Here is a 24,195-nt window from a genome sequence, read left to right as displayed (position 1 = left end):
TGGGAAGGTCCCGCTGGAGCCCTGCCACCTCCAAATGGAGGTCCTTCCTGACCCTTCGTGCAGCTGTCACGCTGCTTCACATAGTCTTCTGAAAGCAGGGCCGTGACTTCTGTCCTTGGGGACCCCCTAGGATATGAGAAAGGGCCCAGAAGCAGACAGAAAAATATGTGGGAAATATGGACAATGCAACATGGTGCCCGGTCTTGAGCCGTTCCTAAGTGTTAATGTTGCTCTGTTCTTCCTGTCGGCTGGCCTCCATTGCCTCACAGAGATCAGCACCAAGGTTGGTGGTCTGTAAACCGTTTAACAGATTCTTTGCTTTATGTCGGTGTAGCCCATGATAAGTCCCCACGGAACAAGAGTCACCGGCAGTGGTAGGATCAGAACACTTTAATAAGATATCAGTGTCAAAATACATTTCTTTATAAAGTTAAGCTCCCCTATAGTAATAATGTTGTCAGTAGGAGTTTGACAATACAATGTTCATGAACTCGTTACGTTGACAGGTAAGGTTACTATGAAGCTTGGAATATTTTTCAGAGTGTTTTAGTAAAACTGCAAGGGTAAAAATGCCCTTAATGCTGAGGCAACACACACAGGAAATCAAACACCAAACACCAGCATTTACACATCAGTAACCCTTCAAGTTCTGCCGTCGTGTGTGGGGCAAAGCGGTGGTGCTAAAGTGTGATTTGGTCAATGCAGCGACCGGGTCATTCTTCTTAGAGATTTCTTTTGAAATTGTTTTTTTTTTGTTGTGTTTTTGGCAATATATCCCTCCAGCTTTACCAAATTCTTTACCTGCTGTGCTTTGTGTGTGTTTCTAGAAACTTCCTTGTTGTATCCAGGACAGAAAAGCTCCATGTGATTGGTATTTAAAAACCAAAAAGGTATCGTCCTTCTTACCCAGTGAGTTACAAAGTGCTCTGAGAACACTTGATTTTCAGTGCTTCCTACCTAAATAAGTCACTTCAGGTGACAGACAGAACTTGGGGAAGGCCTGAGGCTAGGGGCCACCCAGGAAGTCTGCCTGCTGTTCCTTGCTGGGCCACCTAATGGCAGGCTGAGGAAGGGGTGTGTGGCCGGTCAGGACCAGCTGTGCCCCCTTCCCATATCCTCTCTCAGGCCAGCAACATGTGCTCCCGGCTGGTAAGCTGGGAGCACCATGGCTGGATCACGACCCCCATTTCTGAATCCTGTCTTTCATGAACTCCCACCAAAACCGTCTCGTGGTAATTCTGGAAATACCCAAATGTGCCATGTGAAAGACCTTTTGGGTCCCATAGCTCAGTGCACTTGAAGGGCTGGCAACAAAATCTGAAGAAAAATTAAAGCACTTCCCCTCCCTTAGATTTGCCCCACCCTCACCCCCACCCCATGACATGCCATCAGACCCTCTTGGCAGCAATAATATACATACATACATACATACATACATAATACATATAGAACACGAGAAGACAGCTCACAGTGCTCCCACACTTTATGATTCCACGTCTTGGATTGTCTGTCATGCCCAGGGCATATCCCCGAAGCAAAAAGCCACCAGCAAGAGGCCTTGAGCAGTGCTGGTACAGGCCCGTGGGAGTTCTGTACAATCTGCAGTGTCAGCAACACCAGGGGAGAGAAAATGGACAGCTTCAAAAAGATCTTAAAGTGATTTCGTGAGCAGAATTCCATTTCCAAGTTTTTAGATATTACAAAGTACCCATATATATGATAAACACTTAACCCAGATATAACTTTTCTTTTTAAAGAACTCTTATATTTTTGAATAATAATTACCAAACAAATCCACTGAATGCGGGAGAAAAACCACACTGGGGGAAAAGCCACACTACACAACCTTCACAGTTAACCCCATATGCTGGAGCCCACCCTTTGCATTTTCCTTTTCCCCAACAGTTGTGTCAAAATTAGAGCCGAGAGTCAGCTTAAGAAAAGAAGAAAAGATGGAAATTTATTATATGGTGATTAGTTTTAAAAAAGAAGGAAGGGCTTTGAGAGGGAAGAGGCCATGAAAATCAAGCTTGGAAAGCAAAATTATTTTGTTTCTCTTTGGCAACAACAACAAGACCTTTTTAGTTAAATGAAGCCAAAGCTTTCCCTACAAGAGAACAAATGTACACAAAACTCGTTAGTATGGATATCGTGTGTGTGAGAGCGAGACAGAGGGACCCATGAATAATATAAATTAGAAGTAATCAAAGTCGGGGGAAGAAAAATCTTAAAAATTTAAGAACGTTTCATTGACAGAATAAAACACAGCAGGTAAAACAACTGTGCATCTTAAAAATACACTAAAGTGAGCATCTTTAGAAAAAGGCCACCACGTGGGGACGTGGGCGAGTTCACCAGGTAGGTACATCTTGTAAAAAGTGTGTTGGTGTTAGAAATACCTAGTTGCAAAAATAGACGTAGAGAGTGAAGCTGGTGGGGCGGCGCGGGCAGGGGGGCGGGGGGCCTGCCCAGTGGAGGGCCCTGGCTCAGGTGGCCTGGTCCAGGGCTCTGAGGAGGTCCCCTCCTTGCAGGAGCGTGGAGCTTCCTGGCACAGGAACATTCACCTCACAGTCATATCTGGTCAATTCGGGCAGCAGGTAGGGCTCAAAGGAGGGCCCAAGCAGCCGACTCGCCATGCCTGAAAGAATGAGAGTTTTAAAAACATGGTACCAAATGTGCCAAAAGGGTCTCTTCCATAAGAGGGGTTCTGGCGTGTTTCCCCCAAACAGTACCCTTTTCGTGATGGTATCTATGTTTTGTAAATGGCAGCACACTCAGGCAGCCCAGGGAGGAAGACGGGCATCAGGTGCCTAACCCAGAGAACAAGGTCCAGGAGGGTGGCCCCCGCAGAGCTCTCTGGGCACGTCCTCCGCTCAGTTCCTGCCTGAAGGCAGAGCGGCACTCCTGCTATGGGAGTGAGCAGCAGGCAGTATGGCAACATGAAACCCTGAGCAAAAGACATGGGTTTGGGGACTCGTAGGTCCAAAGGGCCCTGGATGTCCCTTCTAGAGCCCTGTGGGCACATGGCACCCAGCCCCTGCTGTAGTAAAAATCTGGAAAGGTAGCTGCCTTCCAGGGCGTCAGTCTCATTCTCGTGCCCTGCTGAGCTCTGTGGCCTTGTGAGATCCAGCTCCTGGCGCTCTCTGTCCCCCGTCAGACCCTAGCATGGTGGGTCCACTTCCTGAACACACTCACCTGACACCTTGGGAGCTGACGGCAGGCTGTAGTCCTGGTACTGGGGGGCGTAGCACTGTGGGGGGAACCCACTCTTGGTGTTCTCCCTGGGGCTCATGGCAGACGGCGGCAGATGTCTCAGAGGCTGTCCCGCACCCCTCATGGGAAGTTGGGTGAACTCATCTGAAAGACCAATGCCGGCGAGTGAGGGCAGTGCCAGGCCGAGGGAAGGGAGAGGCCGTGCAGCCCCCAGCATCCCCCTTCCTTCACAAAAGGTGCTCGGAACTAGAGCCAGCTCCTGGGGCAGCAGAACCCAGAGCTTTCTGACTGTATCGGCTGAGCCAGAGTGGAAAGGGGGTGCTGGGTGTGTGGAAGGCAGGGCAGAGGACACCACCCTGTTCTACCATGGCTCAGAGGTGCAGGCGATGAGACGGTGGGGGATCCCGGGTGGGCCCCTGCAAACACTGTCCCCCCAGCACCCCAGGAGGCCCGGGCCTGCTGCTTACCACTGGGGGCGCTTGCGCTCAGCAACTTGTCGGGCACCAAAGGGCAGTTCATGCTGCCCCTGAGGCTCTTCATCCTTTTCCACATCTGATGTGAAGTGCTGCTGCCTGATGGGTCCCCCTGGATCTAGAGAGGAGAAGGCCAGAGACCTGTTCCTCAAACTGAGTCGGGGGTGGGCTGCTCTCTCTGCAAGGCTGTATCCCTCTCTGCTGCCCGTCATAGGCTCTCTGAGCCCTCACAGCCATCGTGAAGAGTTTCTGCCCTGGCCGGACCTCTGTTCTCGGGCTGTTTCCACCCCCAGCCAGTGTCCCTAGGCCACACCAGGCAGATGGCTCACCCCGCTCAGGTCCTGGAAGGCCTGCTCCTCATATTCTCGCTGTCGCTTCAGCTTCAGCTTGTTGGACAGGGCTACCATGGCCGGGCTCATCACATCCGGGCCCTGGGGCCCAAAGCCTTTTGCAGACCTGCCAAGCCCGAGAGAGTGAGCTGTGAAGAAGTGGGGAGCCCCACACCCCCCAGGGCCTTCCCCCTGCTCCAGGGGCCCTCCCAGAACCAATAGTTGACCGTGCTGGCTCTAAGACCCAAAGGGCAGAGTCCCAGAGGAGGGGCAGGGGGCTTGAGATACCGATGGCTCAGATCACCTGTACCTCCCTCCACATTTGCCTGCTGGCCCAGCTGTACCCAGACAGCCTTTAGGCCTGACCTCATTCCATCTGTCTTTAAGACCTCTGGCTCCTGCCCTGTCTCTCCCCTGTACCACTGCCCGGAACCATTCCCCACTGAGGACCAGTGATGGGCAAGTGCCCCAGGGAAGCATAACCAGTAGGTCCTGGGAGCTAGAAGTCACATCCCAACCATGTGACTCTGCCCAGTGAGCACCCTGCTGGTTGGCATGAGGCTTACTGGGGAGATTTAAAGGAGCCCTAAGACGTTCCTGCACTAGGAGCTTGGGAAGCCAAAAGGCAGGGCGAATCAAGGGCATCTTTTTGCTTTTCTCAATCAGGGTTCTAGGAGAGAACTAAGAAAATAGTCACTCAAATCATTCTTTGCATTCTGTGGCTCAGCCGATGAACCCTGGTCTGAAGAGAGAGACGGTGGGGCTCAAGGCCCTCAACAGCCCCCTTCTCTTCCTTCTCTAGGCCTCAGTCCCCTCTTGGTCTCTAGCCCTGATAGAAATGTGTCCTGCTTGAGGCCTCACATACCTTGGGGTGATTCCCTCAACGCATCCAGACTCTGAGTACAGAGAAGGCTGTGGTGGGGGAGAAGGGGAGGAGGCAGGGAGCCTTTCTGGGGCCCCAGAGATTACAGTAGGAGTCTGCTGCTGCAGCCAAGGGTCTCTGCCACTTACTTTTTCTTGAAGACGGAGAGATGGGGCGAGTTGACGGGGGCCCCCAACGGTGATGGCCCCAAGGACTCTGTGTGCTGATCCACAACAGGCCACTTCGTGGGCCCAAAATGTAATGGCGGATCAGGGGGCCACTGTGTGCTGCTGGACCTGCCTCCCAGGGAGGAGAGAGGGGTGCCGGCTTGGCCACAGCACGGGGGCAGGGACACTTTACTGCCGCCATCAAAGAAGATGGAGGACAGGGGCCGGTGCTCAGGCTCTATCTTCTTGCTTCCCAGCTGCTGCTGATACTTGTCCAGGAGGAAAGGGCTGTGGGAGGCCCCAGGCGCCAGCGGCTGGAAGATGTTCGTCATGGTGCTGAAGCAGTGCTGGGGGGTCGACTGGGGCTTCTCCTGCAGAAGCCTCTCCTCGGGGCAGATGGGACTGAGCTGGAAGTCTTCCCCGTCCATGGGGATGTAGGGGGCCAGGGTCTCCAAGTCCAGCTCACTGAAGTCCGTCTGGGGGCAGGGCAGCGGCAGAGGAGCGGTGAGGCTGGTGCCTCCTGAGAACACTGGTCCAGCAGCCGTCTGCCCCTCACAGCCCTGCCCCCCATCTCCCGTGCCCCTCCCGGCATCCCTCCCTTGCTTCAGCACCTCCGGCCATTGCCCACCAAAAGGAAACCCAGGTTTGTCTACCCCATGTACGCGTCTCCCCGCACGTGATGCTAGCCTTTCCAGGGGTCCACCCCTCTTCAGCCTGTGCCCCAGACTGCCCCACACTGCTGTCACTGCCTCACCCAACTAAAACACCCTCCTCTCTCCAGTCTACCTGTCCAAACCCGCCCCCCCCCTTCTCTCCTGTGGCCCCAGTAAGACTTCTCTGCCTGTGGTGACTACCCCTGGGGCCAGAGCATACCCAGGGGCTCCTGGAGAGCCAGAAACAGCTTTATATGCCCCAGCACAAAGGACGTTTTACAGAATTGCGGGAGCTTGTGCGAGGCAGGGCAAAGAGACCAGCTGAGCAGCCAGGTGGGATTTGTTTTATAACTGGGACTGAGACAAAGGGGGATTAATAATTCTTCTTGGACTTTGTGAAATATCCACCCACCTCCTCGTTTTTATAACGTTTTGAGAACAGTGGCCCTTCTGTAACAAGTGCATTCCTAAAAAGTTGTGCGTAAGTGAAAATTTGTCAGACACCTGTCATTTTTAAATCCATTTCAAATAAAAATTGTTCTTACAGAATCCTAAGGTGAAGGTGTGTGTGAGGAGAGTAATTGCTCCTTATTGCTTCTAAACATCTCACAAATCTGGAGATGCTCTTTGAACATAGGGCCTCTTTAAAGAATGCAATAGCTGGATTTGGCATGCAAAGCCGAGGGCAGAGGGGGGAGAAGGGGCTACCCACCGGCTCCATTTCCCAGTTAAGACCAGGGCCTTGGCCAAGTGTTCCCACTGGTCTCCGCCAAAAGGAACGAGGCTGCAAGAATGGGCGTGAGCCTTCACGGTCCACCTACCTGGGTGCTGCCCTGGTCCTTTGCCTCTGTATCTATGGTGAAGAGCTTTTCGATCACTTCAATCTTCAGATCGTCATTCAGAGATGTGTAATAGTCTCCGGGGCTGCTGGGCTGGGGGCCAGGAAGGAGGGTGACCAAGTCAAGAGTAGGACACTGGTCTTCCCAGAAGTCCAAGGTGAAAGGAGAAATCTATTTCTGGACCCACAGAGTCAACGCCAATCCGTGGAACAAGCATGTGTAGAGGGAACAGTCCTTACAAGAAGGCTATGGCCAGGGGCCAGTGGTGGGGAGGGGAATGCTCCAGAAACTGTACAGCTGTCTGCCTCGAGCAGGATGGTTACTGCCCTGCACAGGGAATGAGTCACGGGCTCCAAGCTGTGTGTAACTGAGCCCCCATCTTCAAGGATCTTATCACATAGATGGGGGGGGGGGCAGACAGATATTAATGGCAAACTGCTGGAACAGCCGGCAGGTAAGGGTTACCACTGCCCTAGGGGACTCTGGGATAGCCTGAGGGGCATGCGGGCAGTATTCTTGTCTGGGCGGTCTACTCAGCCATCCTGCAGCAGCCAGAAAGAGCAGCCCACCCTTTCAGTGTCCTCACCCCAAGACGGGGTGCTCACCGTGGAGCAGCTGCTGCTGCTGGTGGCACTTGGGGTGGTGCTCCCGGAGGCAGCCGCTTGGGGCACGGTGAAGGCGGGCAGGCTCCCGGCCTCGCTCTGGGTGCTGTGGCTCCTCAGCTCTCTGGACCACGGCTGGCTCGGGGGCAGAAGGGCACTGCTGTAGGCTGAGGACTTCTCAAAGTTCTGGCTCCCTGTGGAGACAAGGGCCTGGCCGCTTAACCCCCACAAGCACTTGGCCCACCCCTGGGCAGAGAAAACTCAAAGGAAGCACAGAGCGTCCGAGGAGGCTCTGAAGGTGTACCTGGGGGCTCAGCCCTCCATGCTCCGAGGTCTGGCTGTGACCAAGAGGCCATTACTGGGTCTGTGAGTCAATGAACAGGCTCCCTTTGAAGCAAACACCTTCCGGGAGCATCTCATTTTCAGAGACCTCATTTCAGATCCTAGCACCCTCTTCCTTGACAGGCGATTGGGAATGTTGAGGAGGAGGAGGTTGCAAAAGGACAAGTGGACAATTTGCCTCAGTTCTGCCACAAAATAAGGAAGCTGCAAGACCTCTTGTCCTGGGGCTGCTGCCCTTTATAGTTTCTGAGGTTGCAATCCTCACATGGCCTTCCAGAGCACTGCTGAAGGGGCCAAGACAGTTGTAGGATGAGCATGGGGAGGTGCTGCTGGCCCTTGGGCAGCTGTGCAAGGCTGGGGGAGGAAGATGGGGGTCACGACCTGGGAGCATGGGGCTCCCCGGGTGCACACTCGGGGTGCCTCCAGCACGGGAGGGGGACCAGGGCTGAAAATTTTGCCTGGGGCCATAGGACATGCATCTCCACTGGACTGGCATACATTTGTAAGAAATAGTGCATATGAGGGCTTCATGCTGGGCCAGAATTGTTTCTCCATCCACATTTCTGGAATTATTTCTGACACTATTTCAGCCTGGCCCTCCACCTAAACAGTCAATCTGTCCTTCAAGGCCCAGGTGGAGATTTATCCTCTATGAAAATGTGCCAGTGGCCTCAGGGCATCTCTCCTGCTGCCCCCTCCCTCGTCTCAGACTCTCTGCTGCCTGGACCAGAAAATCAGTCGACATCTCAGGAGAGAGTCCCCCATAACCCCGCCCCACTCGGCACTGTGCAAGGTCAGAAGCAGGACTGTATTAGTGGCAGGAGCATGCATTGTGTTTTGGGGCTCAGCACAGTCTGGCCACATTCACAAGACACAGGGGTTAAGAAAAAGCTGAAGCCAGGGAAGCCTGCTACAGTCAGAACTGCCTCACCCAGAGAGGCTCAGCAGGCCCCTTTGAGCTAAGAAGCACCCACCGAAATCCAGGGCAATGATGGCATCCCCCGCAGTGGGGGCCAGCTGGGCCAGCTCCTCTGGTTCCTCCTTCAGCTTGGTGAACAGGTAGTCACTCTGCTCAGACACAGCCACCTCACTGCTGCTGTCAAAGATGCTGTTCATGGCCGTCAGGTGCGGCTTGAACAGGGATTCTGTCTGGTCCATGGAGAACACCACGTCGTTCTTCTCAATCTCGCTGATGGGACGAGAGGTGTGTCAGACCTTCCGGGTTTTCCAGCAAAATCCTTTTACACACCCGGACCCGTGGAATACCAGGTAGCCAAGCCTTTCAGCCAAAAACATGGGTTCGGCCCCCATGCCAGTGCTTTGTAAGGAACCACACAATGACGTCTGGAGTCATGGCGGCAGCAATCCTGAAGAGTGCCCTCTGAGTATGGATGCATCTTGGATGCTTTTTATTATTGTGTGTGGGCTGCACTGTGTACATAGGTTTGAGGGCTTTTGTTTTTCTACCTAGCAGTGTGACCGCCTCCAACTCTCTTCCCAGACACTATGGAGTGAAGGTGTTACATCTCCCGGAAAGAACGAGCAATCCTCTTTCCTTGTCCCCCATTTAGAAAATATTAAGTGACAACTATGCTTTCTGCCTCCCCACGTGGGTCAGAGGCATGACACAGAGGACAAGCAGGGAGAAAGATGCAGGGAAAAAAAAACACTGTGAAGGGGAAATGCCAGGTGTCCTATAATTCCTGAGACAGCCATAGAAATCCTGTGGGTCATAAGGATCAGCACTGCAAAGAGCTTTCGGAAGTAGTGCCCAGGTTCTGGCAGGTCTGGGTTCCCCGGGACTGCTGCCCTCAGTCCAGGGAGCACCGTGGCCCTCTTAGGCTTACCTCAGGACATAGTTCACACACATGATGCACTGGGGCTGCAGGTTGCGAGGGTTGTAGATGACCGTCCCCTGGGTCTCCAGCCACACGTAACCCCCATGCTTTGCAAGCATCCGGTACTGCCCGCTCACCACCTGACCTTTGGTGCACACTGGGGGAGGAGAAACGGAGTCTGAGGTCAGGGAGGTTGGAAAGCGAGACCTCACAGGGAAGGCAGTCTGCGGGGAAACAGACAAGACTGGCCCCTAAGGCAGCAAGGACCTGCTTATGGCTTCTTTCCTCCTCCAGATTGTTCTAAATCCTCATGTAGCATTTGTTTACTGTATGAAAGCCCTGGGAAGGCGTCTCACATTCCCTACTCCGGAATTCTTCATCTGCTCCCAGTAAAAAGGAATCAATAAATCTCCTTAAATTAAAGTCTAATGTTAGAATTTCTGGTAGTTTTCCAACCTGGACATATACATTTTCATTCCTTGGGAATTCATTCTTCAGAATCCTAGCTCAGAACTCAAATCACAGAGAACTGGAAGAGGCACAGTGTAAGCATTAGAAAATCTTGCTTCATGGGGACTTTGGGAAAAGAACAATCCGCCTTAGATTTGGTTTCCTTATCTGCAAAATGAGGTACTGATAAAAATAATAGTAATGATAATAATCATTCTTAACTACCCGTATACCACAGCTATTCGTACTGGGCACGGCATCTGCCTGTCTGGCTTATCAGGTGCAGAAGTGTTGACTGAATATCCTGGACAAATGCTATATAGGAAAAGCCACCTCTTCCCCAGGTCTGCAGGTAACATTGTGAGGGACCCCACGGAGAAGACCCAGATTCTCTGTAAACGCGGAGAATTGCCCCCCGTTCTCTGGGTACGCTCATGGGCCACCTCCCCATTCACCAGCCCTGTGTGGTGGAGGAAGGCAGCGTGGTTCACGCTAACACCACTTGTGGTCTTTTACATGAATGTTTTTCTAGGCACAGTTACCGTCTTCAAAAATTGAACAAGCACCACCTCCAGGGTGCAGGAAATACTAACTTACGGGTATGCAGCGCTTTGCAGTGGTCAAAGCCATCTCAAGTTGAACGCACTGCTGCAAAGCAACTAGAAGTGCCCGCACGTAAGTGATCAATGAGGATGAGTGTTATCAGCAGCTCATGTGACACATGGTGGCACCATGAAGTGTCTCCTGTGATTCCTGTTTTACATCTGAAGAAACGGAGGCTTCGAACTATTGAGTGACTTACTGAAAGGTCCCCTCGGTGGAAACAGTAGACGGGATCACAGCCTAAATTAAAGACTCCTAATCTAGGCTTTTGTGGTTCGGTTTTCATTTTTAAAATCAACTGGAGTGAGGTTTAATTTACCTTCAATAGAAAATGCACCTGCTTTAAACACACAGTTCAGTGAGTTTGGACTAACGTACACACTCTTGCAGCTATCACCCCACAATCAAAGGTAAATGCCCTTCCCATCACCCCTCCCCCACACCACCAAATTCTTTATGCCTCCTGATGGTTAATCCCCATCGCCACCCCTGGTCCCAGGCCACCCCTGATCTATTTTCTGTCACTGCATGTTGCTCTTCTCTCCATCTGTATGTAAGTGGAGCCATACAAGAGTGTGTACTCATTTGTGTCTGGCTTCTTGTCACTCAGCATGTTTTCCAGATTCCTCATGGTGCTGCAGGTATTCATGGTTTGTTCCTTTTTATAGCTGAGTAGTATTCCATTGTATGGAGGTACCATAATTGGTTTATCCATTCACCTGTAGATGGATGTGTAAGTTGTTTTCAGTTTCTTTGCTTATTACCAATAAAGCTGCTATAAACATTTGTGTACAGATCTTGGTACGGACACGCATTGTGGGTACAACTAGGAGTGCAACGGCCAGATCACACGCTAAGAACATACTTCCTTTATAAGAAGCAGCCATGTTACTTTCCAAAGTGGTGTGTCAGCCTTGTCTAATCTTTTTAACAAAATCCTGGGCCGTAGAGAGGACAGATACGATCTTCTTTTAACAGGAAGAAACTAAAGCCGGGGGGATGGTGACCTGCTTGACATGATGCAGGACAACAGTGACACAGTCTGGGCTGGACAGCAGCACTCCGGGCACCATGCTCTCTTCCTATATCCCCCAAGCTGCCATTCACTGGGAAGACTTGATTTGCTATTGCTGTGGTCTGAAATCATCAGGGACTCCTTGGCCAAAGAAATCACTTCCTCCCTGATGTCCCTTTATGTGCCCTGCTGAGGATCCCTTGCTGCAAAGAAACGATTCTTGCACAATTTCAAGTGCCTGGAGTTAACTTATTTAGTGGGATCTTAATGCAGACAAAGTTCAGGGCTCTTACTCTTTTTGATAAAACAGTACAGTGAGCAAAGGTCTTAACTGCATTTCTAGTGATTGCAGGCGAGGGCCTGCTCTGTCAGTAGAATATAATTACGCCTGCTTTCTAACCATCTGCTCATTAATGCCAGCCTTGGTGAGGGGCCTGCTCCCCGGTAGATAGGCCTTTTATGGCCTTTAATCTTGTTTTCCTAAGAGCACATAATGTCCTCACACAACAAAGAGAAACCGACCCCCCCACCTTCCCGCCTAGCTCTTCCCACCCCTACCTCCAAGAGTAACAATGTATAAATTACTAATCCATTTGGAAATGATGGCTTTCAATTATCTAAATCTGATTTGGGGACAGAGCTTCCCCAGTAATTTCAACGGTAAACTTTCACAGGCTAAAACACACATAGATGCGGAAACTCAGGAGGCTGGTGTATAAACCTGGACCAGCTTCAGAGTTGGTCCTCCAATTATTCCACAGCATTGGTGTGAATCTGTGCTACAACTTTATTTGCACAAACCCAATCTCTCTCTCTCTCTCTCTCTCTCTCTCTCTCTCTCTCTCTCTCTCACACACACACACACACACACACACACACACACAGAAATAGATGCTTCCGTTTTAGCTGGCATTCACACGATTTCCAACCCATGCAGATTTCCCTTTGCTGGATTTGGGTTTGCTGGCTGGGTACAAGGCCTCTGAGCTCAGAGCAGCCTCACTTGGCTTCATTAGAAGAAGGGAGCCTGTGATTTCTATTTGGGTCATGAATTACCTTTAAGTGTGCCTAATGCTTAAATATACATTCAATAAAAAGCACCATATTTTCCCTGGAGTCAGCAAGAAACTGATATGACAAATTTTTACCCCAGCTCTGTTTTAAGGATCCAGGATTTTCTAAGAAGAAAGAAAAAATCTTTTTTATATGCCTTGTGAGAAGTCATCATTTTTGTTCCCTTTGATAGTAGTTACCTCCACTTTCCCACCCCAGAAGACAAAGCACAATACTGTCCTCCAGGAATTTCCAGAACCTTCTAGTACCTTCTAGTCTACTTGTAGAACCCTGATTTGACTTCACCCTTGGCTCATAAAAAAAAAAAAATCTGGACTTTCCCCCAATTTTACATCTAAAGGAGCAAAGGCCCAGAAAGCCAGGCCCTGGGCCAGAGCTGGGCCAGAGCCCAGGTCCCTGAGTCGCATTGTTGGGATAACTTTGGGAGCAAGAACCATCATGTAAAAGAAAAGCATGGGGAATCCTACCATGAAGGCTGGAACCACATCCTACAATTTCAAAGCTGGGGCGGGCTAGGGCTGGGTCACATCCACGGGCACCCATCTCTGGGTCTCTAAGTGGGACTGAATCTAGGTTGGTTGGGCTGGTTGGTTTTTTTGCCAGAGAGCAGAGTGAGAAACTTCTCTGAGATATCCTCAGGGGCCCTTCTGCACTGTCAGCTCAAACCCCAAAGCCATGAGGAATAAGCAGAGAGACCAATTAGAAAGAGAAGATCCCACTCCATAAGAGAATATTAACTGTGCTCACGTACAGCTTATAGGGGTTGCTAATCTGTTAGCTGCTCTGAACTCAGCTGGCCTAGCCTTAGGACAGACAATGGATTTAAGAACAATGGACACACAGCAGCACCGCCATTTTCTTCACTGCCACCCCAAGCCACAGCTAATCCTGGAGGCCCAAGAGCAGCAAGGCCACGGGGAATCTTGTTAGACTTACCTTACCCAATTTTTTTTTTTAATTTTTTTTTCAACATTTATTTATTTTGGGGACAGAGAGAGACAGAGCATGAACAGGGGAGGGGCAGAGAGAGAGGGAGACACAGAATCGGAAGCAGGCTCCAGGCTCCGAGCCATCAGCCCAGAGCCTGACGCGGGGCTCGAACTCATGGACCGCGAGATTGTGACCTGGCTGAAGTCGGACGCTTAACCGACTGCGCCACCCAGGCGCCCCATTACCTTACCCATTTTTAATCCTCCTATGATCCTCTCAGCACCTTGGTCTGCATCACTATCACCACTTATTTTGAAGCATTCTTTCCCAAATATGTGTTTTGCCCTTGGGTTTATCACTCAGTGCCTGCATTTTGCCAAACACTGTGCTAGATATTGAGGCTAAAGGTAAGAGCCACCTTGCTCCCACAGAGCCCACAACCCTCCTTTTCCTTCAGAAATGAGATCCCTTAAGTCGGGGAGTAATCCCATAAATTTCTCTGTCCCCCAGTGGGGCAATATAGGGTTATAGGCCCAGAGTCCTTGTGTGTTGACGGGCTGTATGGATTTAAGGAAGTTGTCTTGGATCACCTGCAAATAGGATGTCTGAATTAGGAAAATGGCTAAGTGAATGCATTAGAGTTGCCCTGTCCCATACGGTAGCTACTAGCCAGGTGTGGCTATTTAAATTTAATGAAATTAAACAAAAAATTCAGTTCCTCAGGTGCACTAGACATTTCATATGGACTATGCAGGTATAGAACAGTTCCACTGCAGAAAGTTCTATTGGACAGTCCTGTTCCAGAATCTCTTTTAGAATTCAGGTTTTCGTTCAAGGGGCAAAGCACAGTGTCCATATGCCATCACTAGTATGCCTGGGATAGCCTCCAACTGACTTCTCTGATCCAGCAAGATCTCTTGGGAGAACCACAGCCTACCTCAACACATCTTTTAAGTTGTGCCCTACGACTTTCACCCATGTAGCCCCATCCTCCCCCATCCTTCAAGGTGCAACTCAAGTGCTCCGTCCTCTCCTTTTCCTGAACTCTCCCAGGGCTCCTCTTCTCAGGACACGTGGACTTCCTTCTATAGCATACAACCCAGTTGACTGTGTGTTGTGCCGTACTGCTCTCTACAGAGATGTCCCACAGGGTTGTACAGACTGCTGACTGCATGTGGGTGTTGGGTGGAGGTGGCCCGTGGGGACTGAGATTCAGCCTGCCTTCCACTCGCCAAGCTGTGTGCCTTGGCATGGGTGTGTCCCCCCCCCTGAGGAAGGGTGTGTGCCCTCTTCCTAATTTGTGTGAAGTTGTCATCTGGGCTGGTGGCAGCCTCAGTTTCTGACCATCCTGAGGGCACAGGGCTCGTCTGCCACAGAAGATGTGATGTCTGTGAAGGAGGTAAGCAGGTCTTATCTCACTGGTCACACCTCACTCAAGGCCATATTCCACAGATACAAGGGAGCCACATAGGGCACTCCAGGAACTTACGGTTCTGGTGACTTTTGGTCATGTTCTCTGAGTCCAGGGCATGGTAGAACTCGTAGGCTGAGCGGCCGAGCAGCTCCTCAGGGTGGTAACCAATCAGTTCTGTGATTCTGAATTAAAAAAAAAAAAAAATCACGTGGGAAGAGACACTGCATGAATGTGGGCGGGGGCTCAAGGAGTTAAATCCAGAAGGTAAATCAAATGCACGCATTCTGATGAAAACACTCCAGGCTTCCTGGTCACACCATTCATCCAAGTGAAAAAACAAAACAAAACATGTGGTCCACCTGCAACTGTGGCTCCACCCAACCTCCGCTCTTCCTGCCCTTCCCGGACTCATGTTTGGAGGGTCAGGATTCCTATCCCCCAGCCCCAATAGACACGTACATCTAGTCTCCAACAACCACTGGACGGGGCTCTCCCACCCTCCACCTCCCGATTTCTGCAGGCGAGGGAGCAGAGATCCAGGGAGAGCAGACAATTTGCTTGATGCCCACACAAGCATCCAGGGACAGACCAAGAATGAAAACCAGGGATCCGATCGCCAGGTCAAGCTTATGCTAGTACACGGTGATATAAACACAAGTGAAGACGATGTGGTGTCAAGTTGGGAAAAAGCACAGAGTCAGCCTTCGTCTGTGTGTTAAGTCGTGACTGAGGAGGAGAGTGGGCAGGAGATCCCCGTGTGTGTCTGATATTCACTTCTCTGAGTGCTTTTCCTTAGGCCCTGCCTGGTGACTTCGGGTACCTCTTGGACATCAGGCTTGCCTTCCATGGAACTTTAACCTGCCCCTCCCTACTTCAAGGGAAGGGGGCAGGTGGGAAGTGCTGAGGGGAAGAAATAGAAGAGTAAGGTGGTGGAAAAGGGTCTCCTCATTATACTCTGATAAAGGGGTAGCTCTGAAATGACAGGGCTCGGCTGTCCCAAGCGTCCCTGTCTTCACCCTGTAAGGTGTCTGGGTTTGACGGAAAGTGGGCAGAGAGCAGGCAAATGTGGAGAACTGTGAAGGGTCATGTAACACTCTTAGGACTCTTTGCTCTGTACCAGAACCATTGAAATCAAGAAGACCTGCGCGAGAACCACCAGATTAGCCACTTTCCCACACCATACCTAAATATTATTTCTTGTCTTTCTTATCTCACAGCTTTCCTAATGGGCTCATTGTCTTGTTTACCTGGCCTACCACAAGTCAGAAGTGGGGCTATGTTCTTATGATTACAAGCTCTATTTCAGAACGCATGACTTCTGAGTAAAGCCCTGTCATCGATCCATTTTGGAAATTAATAACAGAGGAGAAAGCACAAGCAGAGAGTAGACGCAAGGGCCCCCTGATTTCCTGTCCCTATTCTCTCCCTGCTCCAAAGGGCCTTTGCACGTGTCTTCCAGAGCAAATCACCCTAAAATATTATTTCCATCTTGTCACTCCCCTATTTAAGCACTGACAGCTTTCTGTATTGTCAACCACTATCATCACCATGATCAAGAGTAAATACACTCTGCCTAACTTCAAAGACCCCCTGGAATCTGGTCCCCGACTTCCCCAGCAATTTGATTTTCAACTAACCTGCAGCGTGTCTTACACGCTGTGCCCTGGCAGATAGCTCTCCTCAAAGCGCCCCACACCCAGAAAACCCATTCTTGCTGCAGAGCCTTGACGCTTTCTCCTTCCCCCTCTTCTCCAGGCCCTGATGACTGCAAGGCCAGCTCAAGGCCTGGCCCTCGCCACGGAGCCCTAATTCCCCCACCCCTCACCCATGTCTCCTTCTCATGGAGTCCTAGCAGGTGGATATAACATCACAGAGAATTACCCACATCCTAGGCTGCCAACCCCTGAACTTAGGGACCACTTTCTCCTTTGGCCTTCCCTCCAATGGACACTTGATAAATACTTGAGTGACTGACCAGTGGATTGATTCTGTCTTAGGACCTAAAGTACAACAAGAGCCCTGTCTCCTCCAGCGCTGCTAAGGGATCTGGGCAATAAAACTCGACTTTTTCTCCCAGAACATGAGTAACTTGTCTCAATGCATGTCAGTGAGTGCACACATACACACACACACACACACTTCTCAGCAGAACCCCTCGTGATATTCAATACATCTTTTCTTCATTCTGGAAGCTGTGGCTGGTGTGGTCAGAGAAGAGAAAAATTCTCTGCCTAGGTGAGACTTTGGGGTTAAATGCTTGGTTAGACAAGGAGCAGCCCAACGGGGCTGAGCAGCTTAGGCCTCAGCTGATTCAGCCCCAATGGAGACTTCTTCAGAAAGATTCTCAGCAGTTCACTTGTGCCAGCCAGCTGCTCTCCCACCAGGAGGATCTGTCCCCTCATTTGGCCAGGAGCAGAGAGGCCGTTACACTCATCGGCAACAGACATGTTCCTTGGCAGCCTGATCCTGGGGGTGGTGCCCAACAGCACCTTAGCGAGGTGAAGCCTGGGGGAGAACACGGAGACAGCCGAACAGTGCTGGCCTTTCCTTCCTTCCCTACAACCAAATAACTTTCTTGTTGGATCCGGGGCTTTTGAGCGTAAGCCTGGGAATAAGAATTACACCAGTGGGCCCTGCTAACAGTGGACCGGCCATTAACAGGCTTGCCGGTTTGCCAGATAAATTGCTTCTGTTTCTGGACAGGGCTAGCATTTTCTAGAGACCCTCAAAAATGAGGCCATCCTGGAAAAGATAGGATACCACTCCCTGAAGAAATTAAATTTTCTTTCAAGATTAGAATCTTTAAAATGTTCAAAGTAAATGTTTATGATAATCAGCCTCATAATAAAACATTTAAAAAATCTAATTACTTTACCATGCATTCAAAGGCACACAATGGGCATATTTTGGAAGGAGACAAACAAACCTAGATTTCAGAATTGCCAGCTAACTTCCCAGGAGTGGCCTTCATTTATCTTGTCAACTAAAATAAATATTTAATGTCTCCTTCTTCATTCCTTTAAACAGACTACTATAAAAACTGGGAAATACACATACCCCAAACACAATTGAAGAACATTCGCGTTGTCAAACTTCACAAAGCCAGGAAACCCCAACTTCAAGCTAATGGTCATTCCCCTCCATCTGCAGGCACGCAGACGCCAATGGGGAGGTTAATGAACCCAGCTTGTTTATAGGGTCAGCTACAACAGCACAGAAGGGCCTTCGCTGCTAATTTCCCCGGGTCCCAGAGAAGCCTGTGGAGCTGGGCTGTGATAACGCTTTCATCTGCTCTCTCCATCAGGGGCAGGGAAAACTATTTTTTTTTTCTTTCTTTCTAATTAAGGGCCCTGACTCACTGGAAAAAAAAAAATCAGTCTGGGGTCACCCATAAATTTAAAAAGTCAACTCAGTAGGGCTGTTCTGTTTTAGAGAAGAGGGAAATGTAAAAGGGCCTAATTTACCAGATTTCAGAAATGAGAAGAGTAGAGCTCACTCTTTAACAATAAAGTAGAAGAAACAGATCAAGGGTGAGGCACAGAGAGAGAGATAGACACAGATGGGCAGCCACAGGAGGCAGAGATAGAAGGCAGAAAGAAAACAGAAAATACAGAGGAAAAAAGGTCACTAGATTCTGAAGTGTTATGCCAAGTTAAGATGTGGGTCAGACCGCCTGGCTTTGGGATTCAGAATCAGATAGGTCTTCATAATGTAAAATGACAGTTACTCATTGTCCTTCAACTGTTCTTTACCTGTAAATGCCCACAGGTTCTTTTCAACATGGATTACCTGTGCCTCTCTTGCCTACAGTATCCATGCCATTGCCTCAGTGGGCAGCGGAAACCCAGCAAAAGGCCTGAGGTGACTCGCTCCTCTTCCAGGTGACACCGCTAAGCACATGTGCACGCGGGACACGGCAGCAAGCTCCCTGACTCTAGACACCACTGCCTGGAGTCAAACAAGGTCTGGCCACGGCTTTTACCCCTGCTTCCTAGGCGGGTAAAGGGTTTGCTAAGTCAATTCATCATGTAAACAAGCTGTTTAGAGGGTATTTTAAACTATTCAAGAGGATAAAAGTTTTAAGGACTTTGTAAACCACGTATTTGTTTTCCAAAGAATGCATGTGCTAATAAACCATACTTCTGTTGAAGTCTGTTTTCTTTCCTTTCACCCTTTCTGGCCATGGCCTGTCTCCAGCAACAACCTGATTCACCTCAGTTTGGTTTCTATAATGGGCTTAGAAGCTTTGGAACTTCATTTCCTTAATAATAGCCAGACTGCTCACAGACTCAGATTTCAATGTCTTCTGTTTTAATATACTTTTACCCAGATTTTGTTTGCTTTAAACAGTAGTTCTTAAGCTTTGCGTTTTCCTCAAATATTATGTGGCCTTGTGAAATCTATATAAACAGCTCTGTAGTTAAGGGACAATCAGTTTTCATCTTGTCGGTGTGATGTGCAACGGGTGTGGTGACTTTATACCTAGGAAGACCGCCCTAGCTCAGTCCCGGACTGACCCTGCTCTGAGTACCACCAAATGCCACAGCTGCCTTTGGTTACCTTGGGACCCCCAAGCAGTAAGAAGAAATCTGCCTTGAATTGTTGCAAGAGAGGAGCAGATCGTGTAGAAGAAATAATCTTTGAATTAGGACGTTGATTCAACTTCGAAATATATTGCAAAGAGAATTTGTAGAGCTGTCTCTTCTAGGGGAGTATCTCAAGCAGACCAGGCAGGATAACATATAAGCATTTCTCATATGTATGTTCAAACTCTGGCTGATTTCAGGACACTGTCATTTGGAGGAGACATAGATGCCAAGGAAAGCACTTAAAACTTCTTCTAATTAGGGGCGCCTGGGTGGCGCAGTCGGTCAAGCGTCCGACTTCAGCCAGGTCACGATCTCGTGGTCTGTGAGTTCGAGCCCCGCGTCAGGCTCTGGGCTGATGGCTCGGAGCCTGGAGCCTGTTTCCGATTCTGTGTCTCCCTCTCTCTCTGCCCCTCCCCCGTTCATGCTCTGTCTCTCTCTGTCTCAAAAATAAATAAACGTTGAAAAAAAAAATTAAAAAAAAATTTCGAATTCAAAGATTTAAAGAAAGTCACTACACCCTCTTCTATTAGATGTGAGCAGAAAGGCTAATAATGTGTAGGGCTGCAAAAATATTTAGAATACACTAGGTATGGTACTAAAAAACTACATGTATTAATCTGAAAGGCCACTCTGAGTTTTCAAATGCCACCTACCCTCTAAAAAAAGTACAATAATTTATTAAGTTTATCTCATGATGCAATGAAAGTATATAATCTTTTACTATTAATTTGCCTAAAATTAATGTATTTTATTCTCAGATTTCAATACTCCTGCCTCCCAAGTATTTTGATGTGTATGTATTTCATGACTCATGGCTCTTTATAGTTTTCTTCACTGACATTCTCTTTATGATCCCCAATTCTTCTCTCACTACTATTATTTTTATTATTCCAGACTTCTTTTTAATGCTTATTTATTTTAGAGAGAGAGAGAGTGCATGCAAGAGCAAGGGAAGGGCAGAGAAAGGGGGACAGAGGATTCAAAGAGGGCTCTGTGCTGACCGCAGCCCTCCCAATGCGGGGCTTGAACTCACAAATCATGAGATCACGACCTGAGCCAAAGTCGAACGCTCAACCGACTGAGCCACCCAGGCGCCCCCCTCTTCTGTGTATAAAGAGAATTCGTCATAAATTTGACCCACAGAATTTGAAACACAGACATCTTAACTTACCCAATTATGCCTCATGTTGCCTTAATCCAATGGCAAAACAGGGTTGCCTTCAAATTCTTTAACTGTAGACTACATGATCCTCTTTGTTAATCTGAAATTTTCACTGTAACTCTGATACCGTATTCTCCCTATTGATATGGAGCCTACCCACAATCTGCTTTTATAATTTATTTCTCAGAGACAGGAACACTCACACACAAATCACGGTAGGATTATGTGAATTAGAGTTGGCCCTCTCCCTGGATGCCTGGCTCCCTTCGCAGTTACTCCCTGTCACCACTAGGTGGCACCTCCACATGAATTTAAGAACCACCCCATTTTAGAGTTAAACTATTTGTGAATAACCTCTATCTCCCTTTTCAGTGAACGGAATGCTCTATTTTGTGCCATCTACTGCAGTTCATTAAGCTGCTGGTGTCTCAATATCTAAACTCTTGGAGATCAGGAGCCATTTCTTTTACTTATTTGCTAGAATAGTCTCCAGCACAGGGCTAGATACACAGCACATGCTCAGTAAATAACAGCTGGCTCACTGGTTGCTCAGTATTTTAGGAAACGGAGTAGAATGGCTCTGTGGGAGTCCTAAATGGAGACAGATCATTGGTCACAGTGATAGTCAGGACATCCTTCCTTAACCTTGCCACCATGGTGCTCCCCTTGTCAGGAGCAGTCAACCACATATACGCAAATGTAACTGACATGAAGTGTCACAGAATTTACTTCGTAAAATGTTTACTTTTTAGATGATTCATGCGAGACCTAATAACGGTCCTCTAACCCTTTACGATGAGGCACGGGACCAGCGCATTCTGAGCTGTTTTCCTTTATTCAGCTGTGGCTGCCTCAGAACCCCATTGCCTGAATTCCATGGACTGTGGGACCCGAAAGTTAAATGTGAGATTACAGCCTGATTTTCTCTCTTCTTTCTGCTTTATTTCTCTCCCCTCTCCCTTCTCCCTTTATTTCTTCTTCAACACCCCTTTTTTTTTTATTATCATCAGTCTGTGGTTTCTAAACACGGAAGAAAAAGTACTCAGCCCTCTTTAAAAAGTGATTTTGTGAATTCCAATTGCCTTATATTTTCATCAGATTCTTTCAGTTTTCTTTATGATAAAGTAGTCCCCTGGGTGGGAAATCACAGCCCCTCAATGTAGTTAGATGTCATCAAATCTAGTGAATTCCTAGATTAAATGGGAAATGGAAAGCAGTCCCCCGCCCCATTAGCTATCATATGTAAGTGTTGGTTTTTGAAACATTGATTTCGGAAGGGTATTAAGGAGGCAGAGTGAGAGAGTGAGAGAGTGAGAGAGTGAGAGAGAGAGAGAGAGAGAGAGAGGAAGAGAGAGTGTGTGTCTGTGTACATGTGTGTTCATGTACACCTTTCCCCATTCTAATGAAAGAGCGAAAACAAAACAAGCTACCAAACCCAAAAAACTCCAGTTCTCATCAAAGCAATAGAGAAATAGCACTTAAGGATTAAGGACTTAAAATAGTCACTTTATAAACCGTCTAAGCCATGTCTGTGCCCTTGTTAACTAATCTGCTAATCGGTTAAACACAACTTCCGTGAGGCACAGCATTCTGTATACGTAAAGCACCTCTGTGTTCATCCCTCCAGCCCACTGAACTCAGAGTTCGGGCCATGTAATTAGGTTTGTTGAAAGGCAAGATTTTGCTGAAAATGCAATGTGTCCAGCAGAACTTAGAAGCACTATCACCCTCCACACTCTGAGTCACAAAGCCCTAAATCACAGGTTCCTTCAAGCCAGTGTCGACTCTGCCTGTAAGCCCTGAGCCAGACTAAGCAGCCGGCACCAGGGATCTCTCTCTTCTCTGTGTCCGTTCCCTCCTCGACCACTGTTAGGCCAATTCCTGCTATGTGTGTCCCCTCTTCTTTTATCCAAAGCAAAGCTGCTTTCAGGAAATGACCTGAGACCCATTCAAATAAGGTAATGAAAGGAGGACAACCTCAGATTACTCTTCCCAGAGGATTTTTTTTCTTCACTTTAACAAGGATCAAAGTCTTAAGCTTAAAAAATCCCTGTCTTCTATTAACTAGAGATGCTGAGTTATTTTCTCGGACTATAGGGCTTTCCCAGAGCTTGTGGGGTCACATGAGGGATGGCTTCACTCACAGGGGCTACATGCAGCTTGCAGAGTCCCAGGCACAACAGCGGCTGCTCCGGGCTGTATGGCTAAGGCATCCAGAGCACCACCCCATCCTGGAGCCAGACATGTGGGCCACGCAGTGGGAATTCCCATGTCATCTGGAGAGTCTATGTTATAGATCTGTGTCTTCTGCCAAGAATGTTCCTTTGAATGCAAAGGCTTCATCTGACAGATGACCCCTTACACACAACATGGATTTCTCCAATGCCTGCCTTTGGGACAACCTTTATCTCCAATCTTCATCCCGATCACAATAATGACACTATTAACCACGGTAATCAACGTCGACTGTGTCAGAGTTCTAGGACAAAAGTCTTCATATGTGCATTTTCTCCCTATGAGGTTAGAGTACTTCTTACTAGAGAATTAGCTGCTGCCTGGGTCCTGGTGCCATGGTGGTCAGAACAGGGGGCCAGGAATGACTCAAGGACCCTTTCACAAAAGTCCTTCAATTGTGCCTTGAGTGGAGACCAATTCTAAGAAGGGACATATGCAGTCTTAGGCACTCTTTCAACAACTTATAATAAAGAACAATTTAGCATGAGAATAACAGCTCACACCGAACATTTCCTATTGTTGAACTTGAACCCGGGCCATCCCGCCAGAGCCGACACTCTGAAGCACGTCACTCTCCCGTAGGAGAGCTGTCAGTGGGGCCTGGTTTGGGGGGGTTAGAGTCTAGCTTAGCTTCCTTCATCAAAAAGTCTTTGAAACTAGTCTGGACAGTAGCTGGGATGGAGGTGACACAGAAGGAACAAAGGCTGAGGGAAGAGCTCATTAATGGAAGAGAACAGGTGGAAGGCTTGCAGCCATGGGGCAGTTTCAGACCCCGAAGCTCCTGGCTGGTCTCTGAATTGGGAGTGCTGATGGAGATCTCTAGACCCTGGTCTCCTGGGAATGAGACTCCTGGAAATTTGCTCAGGAGCCTGACACATATGTGGAGGACTATGTACACACTCAACAAGGACAACGGGGCCACAGAGCAGAATGGCTCTGCCTTCGGCCCCTGACATCGCATCAACGGGGAACCACCAAATAGGGTACCCAGAGCCCCTCAGCCGCACTGATGGGATGAAACAGTGACACAGGCCCACAGACTTGTACCCGGCAATGCAACATTCCCGCCCCAGACCCACACCTTTCCCATAGGCACAGCCACACACGCACGCCCATGCAGGTGAGACACAGCCCTGCCATGGCACACGCGCTCCGGGGCCCCCACCTGTCGTCACAGTAGGTGAACTTCATGTCCATGCTGTGGCGGCTCAGGAAGGTCTTGCTGTCCAGGGGGATGTCCATGTGGGATGGGTGCTGGATGGGTTCGCACATGATGATAAGGCAGGAGAGCAGGGGCTCCTTGAAGCTGCACAGACTACTGTGAGGGGGGCAGCTGTTGTAGACCTTCACCTGGCCGGTGCAGTGCAAGACCTGGAGACCAGCCACGGGGGAATCAGCTGCGGGG

The 24,195-nt window shown here is 49.1% G+C and overlaps 1 protein-coding gene across 2 annotated transcripts in view; it reads right to left on the bottom strand.

The window, feature by feature from the left end:
* Window positions 1-375: 375 nt before the first annotated feature.
* Window positions 376-24,195, bottom strand: part of EPAS1 (endothelial PAS domain protein 1) — an 84,867-nt gene continuing 61,047 nt past the window's right edge. For both annotated transcript variants that reach the window (XM_047854281.1, XM_047854284.1), the window contains exons 6-16: window positions 23,956-24,161; window positions 14,880-14,986; window positions 9,328-9,475; window positions 8,455-8,669; window positions 7,142-7,332; window positions 6,519-6,629; window positions 5,027-5,520; window positions 4,016-4,142; window positions 3,681-3,804; window positions 3,196-3,357; window positions 376-2,638 (exon numbers count right to left, since the gene is read on the bottom strand). In XM_047854281.1, coding sequence (XP_047710237.1) covers window positions 2,487-2,638; window positions 3,196-3,357; window positions 3,681-3,804; window positions 4,016-4,142; window positions 5,027-5,520; window positions 6,519-6,629; window positions 7,142-7,332; window positions 8,455-8,669; window positions 9,328-9,475; window positions 14,880-14,986; window positions 23,956-24,161 — 2,037 coding nt within the window. In that variant the 3' untranslated portion in view covers window positions 376-2,486. The remainder of the gene's footprint in view (window positions 2,639-3,195; window positions 3,358-3,680; window positions 3,805-4,015; window positions 4,143-5,026; window positions 5,521-6,518; window positions 6,630-7,141; window positions 7,333-8,454; window positions 8,670-9,327; window positions 9,476-14,879; window positions 14,987-23,955; window positions 24,162-24,195) is intronic.

The sequence above is a fragment of the Prionailurus viverrinus genome, chromosome A3, assembly GCF_022837055.1.
Source record: "Prionailurus viverrinus isolate Anna chromosome A3, UM_Priviv_1.0, whole genome shotgun sequence".
In the NCBI taxonomy this organism is placed as follows: Eukaryota; Metazoa; Chordata; class Mammalia; order Carnivora; family Felidae; genus Prionailurus; species Prionailurus viverrinus.
The sequence above is the reverse complement of the archived record's forward strand: the minus strand, read 5'-3'. Positions and strand labels throughout refer to the sequence as shown.